Source organism: Abramis brama (genome assembly GCF_963993115.1).
Source record: "Abramis brama genome assembly, chromosome: 17".
In the NCBI taxonomy this organism is placed as follows: domain Eukaryota; kingdom Metazoa; phylum Chordata; class Actinopteri; order Cypriniformes; family Leuciscidae; genus Abramis; species Abramis brama.
Genome location: NC_139979.1, coordinates 18,312,854 through 18,324,901, shown reverse-complemented (window position 1 = coordinate 18,324,901; position 12,048 = coordinate 18,312,854). Strand labels below are relative to the sequence as shown.

The 12,048-nt window shown below is 37.1% G+C and overlaps 2 protein-coding genes across 3 annotated transcripts in view; both read right to left on the bottom strand.

Annotated features, from left to right (window-relative positions):
- LOC311067366 (cell adhesion molecule 2-like) overlaps positions 1-12,048 on the bottom strand; it is a 117,429-nt gene that overhangs the window by 76,024 nt on the left and 29,357 nt on the right. The gene's annotated exons all lie outside the window — the stretch shown is intronic.
- LOC311067841 (uncharacterized protein) lies at positions 2,533-10,215 on the bottom strand (the record flags this gene model as incomplete). The annotated part of the gene is made up of 5 exons (XM_084089989.1): positions 10,161-10,215; positions 8,578-8,907; positions 8,180-8,500; positions 6,142-6,336; positions 2,533-2,615 (listed from the first exon to the last, which is right to left on the bottom strand). The coding sequence occupies exons 2-5, from the start codon at positions 8,840-8,842 to the stop codon at positions 2,533-2,535; spliced, it is 864 nt and encodes a 287-aa protein (XP_083946115.1). The 5' UTR covers positions 8,843-8,907; positions 10,161-10,215.

The window sequence follows — 12,048 nt, the reverse complement described above, 5'->3', positions numbered from 1 at the left end:
ATGCCTTGCACATAGCGAGCGAAGCGCTCACATGCCCACACCCCTGCAAGACACTCCTTTTCAATTTGGGAGTATCTCTTCTCTGCATCTGACAATGTGCGGGAGCAGAATGCAACTGGCTTTAACACACCCTCCTGTTCCTGCAATAATGCCGCTCCTAATCCGTAGCTGCTCGCATCGGCGCTGATGACAGTCTTGCGGTTGACATCATAAAATGCAAGTGCTGGTGCTGACACAAGCATAGCTTTCACTTTCTCAAACGCCGCTTCTTGTACATCACTCCACACCCACTCACTTTCCTTCCTGAGCAGGGCAGTGATGGGATGCAGCTCTGAGGAGAGGCCAGGCAGGAACTTTCCAACATAGTTGACAAGACCCAGAACCTGTTTAAGCTCCGTAACATTGGTTGGGCTTGGCATCCGTGTGATGGCTTTAACTTTGTCAGTGTCAGGTCTCATGCCTTCTGCACTTATGAGGTGGCCAAAGTACTTTATTTCTGTTTTGCCAAAATGACACTTGGCCTTGTTCAACTTTAAACCACTGTCCTTTATGGTCTTCAGCACCGCATCAAGATGGGTGTCGTGTTCTTTCCCTGTTACTCCATAAACAAGTATGTCGTCCATTACTACGACAACTCCATCATGACCCTTTAACAGTGTCGACATCTGTCTTTGGAAGATTTCTGGAGCCGATGTGATACCGAATGGCAGCCGTCGGAAACAGAATCTCCCCATCGGGGTGATGAAGGTTGTCAGCTTTTGGCTTGCAGCATCCAAGGGGATCTGCCAAAATCCGCAGGAGGCATCAAGGGTAGAGAACACTTTAGCTCCGGCTAGTTTGGGAGCAATATCCTCCAATGTTGGCATGATGTACCTCTCTCGCTTAACCGCCTTGTTTAAGCGTTTTAGATCGACACACACTCGCACTTGCTCCTTGTTCTTCTTCACTACTGGAACCATCGGGGCACACCAGTCAGAAGGCACTGTAACCTCCTCAATTATGCCCAGGGCCAGCATGCGTTTAAGTTCAGCCTCTACTTTAGGCAGGAGGGGGAACGGGATGCGATGTGGCGTCGTCAGTGAGTAGGGCTCACAGTCAGCTTTAAGTTCGATATTTACGGGGTCGCACTTGAGCAAACCAATATCCCCAAACACATGACTTAACATTACAGTGTCCATCCCGTCAACTCTCATAACCAGTCCCATTCTTGTGGCAACACTCCATCCCAGGAGGTTATGGGAGTATGGCCCTTTAATTACAGTTATCCAGAATCTGTACTTTTTTTCTTTGTACTCACTTGTTGCCAGGAACTTGCCAATACTCTTTACTTCGCCGCCGGGGCTGATGATGGGTCCTTTCTTTGCAGTGACCAGGCGGAAGCGCTGTGGCAGTCTCTTGAATGCAGCCTGTGACATTACACTGATGTCTGCCCCAGTGTCTATTTTGAATTTCACAGTTCTGCCATTAACAGGTAAGTCAACGAGCCACTTATTTTCTGAATCAGGTTGATCCATTATGTCTGACACATGTTTAGTAACTTCTCCAAGGAAAAACATCTCATCTGTGTCAGTGGTGCTGCTAGGCATTGTAGCCACCTCTTTCAGCATCTTCGTCTGACACGCTGCCTCAAAATGTCCAATTTTGTTGCACCTTCTGCACTTTTTATTCTTGGCTGGGCAAGGATGTGTTTTACCATGTTGTCTGTTACAGCGGGGACAGGTAGGATGCTGTTTTGACTCACTGTGTTCCTGTTTTTTCTGCCATTGTCCATCGTTGCTGCTCCTTCTGCCATGGAACTGCCGCCTCCCGTCTTATGGTGTCCACTGCACACTCCGAGCGCAGGCTCACATTCTGTTGCTTTATCTGTTCGCTCTGGCGCGCTATTTGAATAGCTCTTTCAAGAGAGAGTTCCGGCTCAAGCTGTAGCTTCTGTGATACATCGTTGTCAGATATACCAATAACTATTCTGTCCCTGATTTGCTCATCTTTAGTGTGCCCAAACTCACAGTACTGTGCCAGTTCGTATAAACTTCTCACAAAAGCCTCTACTGACTCACCGGGCTTTTGTGCTCTCTTGTGAAAACATGCTCTTTCATGGATCACGTTTCTCTTGGGCACAAAATGGTCGGAGAATTTGGCTATCACCGTGTCATAGTCCAACTCCGGTCTACCTCTCTCCTCTTCCTCGTCAACCTCTCCGCTGTCATCGTACACAAAAGAATCATAAATCGCTTCCGCCTCTCTCCCCATGGCGTAGAGAAGCGTGTTTACCTGCACTTCACCGCTATCTTTGTCCAACTTTGACGCCACCCGAAAGCGGTCGAAACGTCGGCGCCACATCGGCCATTCCGCCGGGCGCGTGAAGTCAAAAGATTCCGGAGGTCCGAGCTTCGCCATGTCTTATTTTCAGAGCGTGAAGTCGGCCACTTCTAACACCATGTCATGTGTCGATGCTTTAAATGAAAGAGGAACCGAGTCGTCTTGCTGGGAATGAACTGTTTTATTAACTGACCTTTTATTGCTACAGCTAAGCTACTCGAGCATAACACAGTCACATGCATCCGAGCGCTCTCTAAGGCGACCCCCTGACGTCACAGCTGCGCGACTCCCACAACCTGTAGTTACATATCACAACACCCTGTAATTTTAAAAAAGCCTATACATATGTTTTGGTACACCATTATTACAAAAAGGTACGCAGTGTATGTTCTCGCTAAATTGCTCCCAAATGTAAGATTGTTGTATCATAATAGTAGAATAAGTACCCCTTAGTTCTATAATACTTACAGTATAAATATTTTTTTAATTCTCCTGGTTGTAACCCCTTTATTTCCAAAACTTTACATGTTATTCCCTTATACTTACATGTTGTACAATATAGGTACACTATAATTACCGAAAGTAACACTGCAAATTCGTCTTAATTACGCAGTACCTACTTTCCGGTCTAAAGCGTTACCGAATTTTCTTACACTTCCTGGTTAATGAAACTTCCATCACTCCTAAAAGCCTATGCTTTTTCAATAAACTGTAACACATCAGTGAAATATTCTTCAACACAAACTTTTATTGCATTTTTTGTCACTTTAAGAAAGGACTTTTTATCCTCCACACTGTCAGACCGGCTGGGGAATCCACACTGTAAACTACATGAAACGCTACATTCATAGAAATCGCTTTGACATGTATCAGTCTGACTCAAGTCACAATTATCCATTCTTTTCGTCTGTTTACCAATATGACGTTGCTTCAGTCTTCTCTTTTGAGGCGTTTTGAAAGCACTATCTTCTGAATCAATCACAGAAAGAATACTGATTCACCTCTATACTGGCTGAAAGTTGCTCAACAGCTGCGGCTGGGCCGTCGCTGTTTCGTGACTCGTCCACCTGACCTGCTGACTGATCACCATTGTGGATGCTTTATTTTTCCCCGTCTCGGTGGCAGTGCACCTACATCTCCCCTTCAGTAGTCTTATCTGCCGGCATTACATCTATTACTCTTTCAGCGTCTGCTGTTGGTACTGATCGATTTTTGAGCCATACTTGTTGCAGGCAGCTCAGTATCAATAAATAAGGCAGCGGTAACATTCGTGCATTTCCCCATCACGTACTTCGTCTTTTTTCTCACCATGGTGGAGGATTTTTATCAGGCTTATTCAATTTGCCTGGACAAGCACGGATAAGATGCCCTGTTTCACCACAACCAAAACATCTCATACTATTTGTTGTGGCAAAAATTACATTATTAAACTCGTCATGACGAAAATTTACATTTAAAGACAGATCTAATTCGTCCAGGTTGTCTTGAAGAATCATATAAACGTAATGCCTAAATTACACAACATGCTTTAAAAGTGGAGCATCCCAATTGGAATCATCTTTATAGGAGAAACAAATTTACAGTAAAGAGAGCATTCTGGTCAAAACTTCATTTGAAATAAAATATTAATAAAGAAAAAATGCAATGAATGAATAAGATCTAATAGTCATTCTACAAAACAGTTTTCATTTGTGTCTCATATGCACGTCTATAAAAATACATCACAACCCATGAAGGTTTCTTTTTTAACAGCAATTAACTATTCTATAAATTCTTTCAAGAAGTGAACTTTTTCAGGGAAAAACAAGAGTCTTCTCTTTTATATCATAGTTTTGTTTAAAGTTACAAAATAGATATTTATTGAAATATCTGCATTACATTCTGTAAGAAGCACCTTGTAGTTTCACAACCTTCAGCACTTGTAATGTAAAATTAAATTGCAAAAAATGTCAACCCTGTTAATTTTTTTTTAAACAAGGTAAGTTCACTCAAAAATGAAAATTGTCAATTACTCACCCACGTCTTTCCAAACCCGTAAGATTAAAAAAATATATATATATATTTTCAGAACACAAATTAAGATATTTATTACTGAACCCTGAGAGATTTCAGTGGATCTGTTGAATGTCCAATTTACCCAAATTTTGACATTTCAAAAAGTTTATAAAGAGATTGTAAAATAAATGTAAATGAATACATAGAACTCATCAAATATGGCAAGCAAGCACGTTTGTGTCACACAAAGTAAACAGACGAAGGCCGATTCACAATATAAATGGGGTTTAATCCAAAGACAGGTGATAGAAAGTAACAGCGTGTGTGACACACACACAAACAATAACGACAAGGACTGAACAGAACAGGGAGTATAAATACACATAGTAAATAAGGACATTAAACAGGAACAGCTAAACGAAGATTAACTAATCTGAAACTAACTAACGAGAACTCATACAGACAAGAACATACATGTGATAGGTTGAGTTTCCGTTTACCAATTTTGATGTGCTTAATGTATGTACGTTAATAAATGGCAATAAATACATTTTCTGTTAAGTCTTGGGACATTTATATTAACACAGTACATTGGGCTGTATTTTTACAGACTTGTAGTACAGAGTCTATTCATGTCTGTTCATAGCAGTCCCATACGGCAAGATCTAGCTGCCAGTGGCTATAAAATGTTATATAATTATTTAAATTTAAATTTATTTGGTAAAATGATACATGGAAAAACAATTTTCATTGTAATACTAAATCATTTATAAAAATTTGCCAGAGGCATTACACTCTGACTCAGTATATATATACAGTATATATATATATATATATATATATATATATATATATATATATATATATATATATATATATAAACTTCTGTTTGTTCACAACAACTGTTGTGAGATAATGTTAAAAAATTTATTTGGTCAAAAAAATTTAATCATGCAAATTTTCAGATGTATGCATATACTGCATTTATGTGTCAATGCTATGAAGTGAGATAATAAATTCTATGAAACTCGGCAATGCAAAAATGGCAATACAAGCAACATTTTTTTTTAGTTCAGGACAGACGTAAAAATAATTCTTTAATTTAATGATTATTATATTTATTATATGAAGTTAATGATTAACCTATAGTGGGTCATGATTCAAGTATGTTGAACTAAAGAATACAACGGGACATCCAACCCTGCAAGAGAAAGACTTTTACTAAATATACACTTCACAAATACACGTATTGTACATATTTTGTAAGGATTTACCATGAATGTCACTTACCTCCTGAAATTTCTGAATAATATGCGGAATACCTGCAGTTAACTACAAGATACAAAAATAAGTACTTTACCATCTGATCAACTTCTACCATCATAAAGCATAAAGGTTACAGTTAAGTCATCTATCAACTCTCACCACCATGATGGCATGATATGGGCTGTATTTCATGTCTCATTGCAACACACTCAGAAGACTTAAAACATTAAAATCATATATACTGTACATTTAGTTCAGGTTGATTTCCCTTTCTGACATAATGACATACAGTAGTAACAACACATCTTACAACTGCATGAAGAATATTAATTTCAGTAATTAAAAAAAAAGTGTAGCTGGTTAGGCAGTGTAGTTTTTGTTTTAAAAACTAGTCGGTAGAGTTGAGTAAATAACAAATATTACAATATACCAATGCAATTATGTGCTGGTGAAAAATCACTTTCTCCCCAATTTCCAATAAGCCATTACCATGATTTTAAAATTGCTGTTCAAGAACAATTCAACAGTGTTCAACTTTTCAGGACCCGATTGTGGACTTACTTTGCCTGTTGATATTGCTCCTTCGTTTTTTGAAATAAAGAATCACACAGATGATCAGTGATACGAGGACACACAGAGACACTATTGTGACCATCACTACTGCTGTCAGATTAGTTGTCACTTCTGCACTCGCATCAATGTTGCCTTCAGTCTGGACAACAGGACTGTAAGCTGAGGTTGAAACATCTGTGATCTCTAGAGAAAAGAAAAAAAAAACATTGGCAAAATGAATATCATCATATGGATCAGTTTGATTAAGTTATTTTTATCACCCTTCAATCTAGGCACTTGTCTTGCCTATGGCTAATGATATTTTGGAAAGTGTTTTACAGTTTCAAGTCCTTTTATTTTCCCCCCACATTTGTTGTTTTTGCCTCATGCTAAAATTCTTTATTTCACATTAATCTATAGTCCATATCTCATAATGACATTGATAAACAGTTTTGTGATATCTATGCAAATTTATCAAAAATAATAAAACTGAATTGCTAAAGGGGACCTCAGTCGTTTCCTGCCCGTATTGTGAATCAAACCCACAACCTTCGGGTTAGTCTTCTCTAACCATAAGGCCACAACTGCTTTCATTAGGGATATCTCTGTATTTTGTTGCATTCAGTTTTCCTTCTACCCTGACCAGTTCCTCAGTCATTGCCACAGAAAAACTAAAACAAAACAAAAAACACAACATGATGCTACCACCACCACACTTTTTGGGATGGAATTGCTGAACTGCCTGCTATAGGAAGAGTCCAGGTTGTCCCAAACCTCTATTTAAGAATTCTGAAGGTCACTGTGCTCTTGGGAACCTTCAGATCAGCAGACTCTGTGTAACCTTCCTCAGATCTGTGTCTCAGCACAATCCTGTTTCTGAGCTCTGCAGTCAGTACTTTTGACCTATTTGACCTCTGATTTTTGCTCTGATATGCATGTTCAACTACGACTTTATACAGACAGATGTGCGTCTTTACAAATCATGTCCAATCAATTGAATTTGCCACAGATTTACTCCAATCAATGTGTAGAAAAATCTCAAAGATGATCCAGAGAAACGGGATGTATCTAAGGTAAATTTCAAATGTCATAAAAAAGGGTCTGAATAGTCATGGCAGTGTAATATTTCAGTTTTTTCCTTTTAAATAAATTTGTAAAGTTATAAAATCATGTCCAATCAATTGAATTTGCCACAGATTTACTCCAATCAATGTGTAGAAATTGGACTCTATTTTGATGGTCCCCTTTAGACATTCTGTTGACTAAGTAATGTAAGTAATGTAATGTTCACCTACATGTCTAACTCTCATTAGAGAGACTTGGGGGGGTAGGGGTAATAGAATAAGTTGACATGTATTTGCAAAGTTAGTCTGTAAATTATCTGTTGAGGAACCAACAAAATAAAGTCTATTCAAATATTAAGCAGACAGTCTACTAATACTTTACTAATACTTTAATGAGAGTCAATTGAAATGTAGGTGCAACTTATTGTCAGGGTTATGTTTGTTTTTTTAGGTTTTTTTTTTAAATCTGTTTCCCTGTTCTGTTCATGTCTGAGTTTGTAATCTTCTAATCAGTTCATTAGTTCAGGTGTGTCTTGTTAATCAGTCTTGTTATCTCCCTTTGTTTGCCATGTATATAAGCCCTCAGTTTCTATCTGTTCTTTGTCAAGCTTTAGTTAACCTGTGGTATGTTTCTCCTTGTTGATTCTCCTGTTTATTGTTTGGATTGTTCTATTAAAAGTCTCCTGCAGATATCTCCTTCGTCGTGCACTTTAATACAGCCACATCTCTTGACACTTATAGTCAACAAATATATATAATCATATATAAACGTATAATCACCACAACATGACTTCATGTTAATCTAAACCTTAACCCAAGCATATTTCACTATATTTATAACTGTAGTCCAGAAAAAGTTTTGACTAACCCATTGCCACATCTCACATTTTAATTGCATAGTTTAACTTAAAATCTTGTAAAAGGTGAATGTCTGTCAAAGAGTCTGAGACTTTAGGGTTAGAAGTACTGCATTGAAAACATACCTTTTACGACCAGCTTCACCTCATAGCAGGTTTTTTCACTCACTCTGCACCGATACCATGATCCATCAGTGTTTACTGCATCCCTTATAAGCAGAGATCCATTCCCTAGTATTTTTGCTCTCTCATACAGAGGCCTCGGGTCTCTCTTTGTGCTGTTTGAGGGCTTGTGTGGAGGGCAATATTGGTATATTTCTGTTGATTGGTGACCATGAAAGATTTCCCAAGTTACTTGATCAGTTCTGTATTGTAGAGGATGTTCAGAGCATGGCAGCAACACTGAAGAGTCTGGAGTCGCATGGACAGAATCCAAAGTTTTACACTCTGAAACCAGAGAAACATATTTATTGCAACAGGTGTCCTGGGGATTATTAGCTTGTTTCAGAAATTAGCATTCTCACCTTTGACCCTCAGGTTAAAAAGAGTTGCATTAAGGCAGTCCCAATCTTTGTAGACTTGACATTCATAATGTCCTTGATCAGATAAACTGATGTCTTTCAGGTAAAGTGTAACATTTCCAGCATCATTTCTCACAGACCATCTCTGATGCTCTAATGCTGGAGAGTTGTCTGAATACTTTAGGATGTGTTGAACCGGGTCGGTTCTGCGTAGTTCCACTGTCAGAGACTCCAGCGGGTGGGTTGTGGTTAGGCAAGAAATAGACATATTGTCGCCCTGAACATAGTTTATGTTCAACTGTTGGACCTGCTCGCAGGGTCTCTGTGTCACCACTGAAAGGAAATAAAGAGCAAAACAAGACATATGAGAGAGCCGAGACGTACTGAGAGCCGAGACATGGAAACCACAGCGTTTATAGAAATAAACAGCATTTACTTTTTACCAAGTGGTTCTACCTCTAAATGTATTAATACATCTTATGAAATGAGAACAAAAAAATCCACAACCCGATGAACTACTGTCAGTATTTCCTGAAATTAAATTGTGAAATTTTGAAAGTCAGTGTACAAAAAAGTTAAATTCATAAATAGACTTTGGAAACACTTTACAATACGGTACCATTTGTTAATGGTAGTTGATGCATTAACTAACATCAACTAACAATGAGCAATATATTTGTTACAGTATTTATTCAACTCTGAAAATACAACTGTTCATTGTTAGTTCATGTCAGCTCAGGTCCAGTAAATAATATTAAAAGATACAGTACAACTTCTGATTTGAGAATGTGTTAGTAAATGTTGACATTAAAACTAACTAGATTAATAAATGCTTTAGAAGTATTGTTTATTGTTATAGTTCATGTTAACTGATGAAGTAAACTAACAAATTCGTTAACAAATAGAACGGCTACCAAGACTTTTATTTACATTTTTTACAAATGTAATGTCTGGACTTATTTTGAATTTGAACTAAATCAACTAGTGACGTTACTAATGTAATCATAATTAATTGGTTGATTAATGCAGTTTAACCTTTGCAAACCAACATTTATTAAAACTGTTCATCATGATGGACTCAGTTGCATATTTACTTTCGGTTACACTTTATTTTAAGGTGTCATTGTTACAGTGTAATTATATATTCAAGTACTGAGTAATATTAAGCAACTACATGTACTTACTATAGGGTCAGAGTAGGATTAGGATTTGGTTGAGGGTTAGTTGCATGTAATTATGCATAATTTACTGTTATTACTATGGTACGTACATGTAACATACAGTAACAAGGACACTGTAAAATAAAGTGTTACCTTTCTTTCTTTAAAAAAGGAAATTTTTATAGCAAAAAAAAATGTTAACAGCATTTTTCAAATTGCACGTTCACTGTGTAAAACATGAATGACAACATGCAAGTCATAATTACAGCTATATTTAAAACTGCTTTGAAACAATGTCCACTGTGAAAAGTGCTATATGTCACACCTACGCCACATTTACTCACACAAAGTACACTGATATTATGCATATCTCATTTTTATATGTTGGATAAATGAATTTGATTTAATTTACTTTAATTCACTTACCTTTGCATTCTAATAAAGCTGCCAAGAACAAATAGAATTTGGAAATATGACGGCTGAAAACTCCCCATCATACACAGATGCTCACTGCAGGACAGCTGAACTCTATATGAGCAAAGGCCACATCACTTCACTTTAGCAGTTGTTTTCAGTTACTCTAAATTTAATGCGGAAGTGAATAAGATCTAAGTAGGTGCTTATTAGATTCTGTGTGTGATAGTTTTTAGCTGTCACATTTGCAACCTTTAAATATTCTAATAGCAGCTGTATTAGAAAGCTGCTATTAGAAGATTCAGAAGTTGGAAATATAGAATGAAAAATAAAAATAATAACCCCATCGCATCTTGTCAGTTTAAAGCAGCTTACTGCAGAATGACTGGATATGAGCACAAGCCACAAGACCTTTTATATTAACACAGTTAAACTGTCAAAGTAGGAAATATGATCTATGCAAAATGTCAAACGTGCCATTTTCACACATTTTAAATCACTGAATCATTTTTCTACATTATTTTGTTATTATGAAACGATATAATAGTGCAAATAATTCATTCAACATACTATATAAACTAGGGCAGAGAATATTTAAATTTATGAGGTGTTTAGTGTTGCTGTAAGGTTCATATTTGTGTGTTCAGTCCAATATCAACAACTGTATAAAGACAAAGACATTTTGAAGATCCAGTATCCAGCGTTCAATTGTCTGTTTGTCTAAAACATGCATTGGCTACAATATGTAGAAATACAAGTACAACTGTGATTAAGCACACCATAAAAATAAAAATAAAGAATGGAGAGAAACTACTAAAGTACTACCTCTCCAAGAGGCAGCTTGGTCCAAGCTTTATAATGGCAGTGAAGGGCTGGAGAAAATTTGAAGCCCAAAAAAGTGCATTCATCCTTGATAAAAAAAAACCAAACAAAAAAAACACTCCATATGGCTCCAGTGGGTTAATAAAGGCCTTCTAAAGCGAAGCCATGTGTTTTGTGTATGGAAAATACCCATATTTAAAACTTTATAAACTATAATCACTAGCTTCTGACAGACAGCCGTACGCATCGATTTACGATGGAAGACTAACCCCTGACCCGACGCACAACATAATGAAGAAAGCAAAAGCTCAGAAGAAAGAGCAAAACAAAACTGGGTCGCGAATGAGAAATTTTGTAAAGAAATGTCGGAGGATTTCTATATAATAGAAGAGGATCTTCAGTTTGTTGCACAGCCCTATTTGTTTACAGCGTGAGATGCATCTAAGCTTGCGATACTTGTAATACACAGGTTACTCTTGTGGCACAAGTCGACTTGTATAGTATGCATACGGTCGTCTGGCGTAAACTAGTTATTTTAGATTATAAAGTTATAAATATTAATATTTTTCTTACAAAAACCTATGGCTTAGCTTCAGAAGGCCTTTATTAACCCCCCGGAGCCGTGTGGAGTATTTTTTTTTTAATCAAGGATGAATGCACTTTTTTGGGCTTCAAATTTTCTCCAGCCATTCACTCCCGTTATAAAGCTTGGATTAGCGAGGACATTTTTGAATATAACTCCAATTATATTTGTCTGAAAGAAGAATGTCATGTACACCTAGGATGGCTTGAGGGTGAGTAAATCATGGGGTAATTTTCATTTTTGGGTGAACTATCCCTTAAACAGCAATGAACTATTCTATGAATCAATAAAACTTTGTCATAATGACATTGTCATTCTTTTAAAGTGAACTTTTCCAAGACAAGCTAAAGTCTCATCTTTTTTATCACTTACATTTATTAGAGGAAGATTTTAATGTCATCACTACTACCTTGATTTTATATAGTTAACAAATGAAACTAATAAAAATTATATTTATAAAAGTATCATTAAATTACACTGAACACCTTGTAGTTT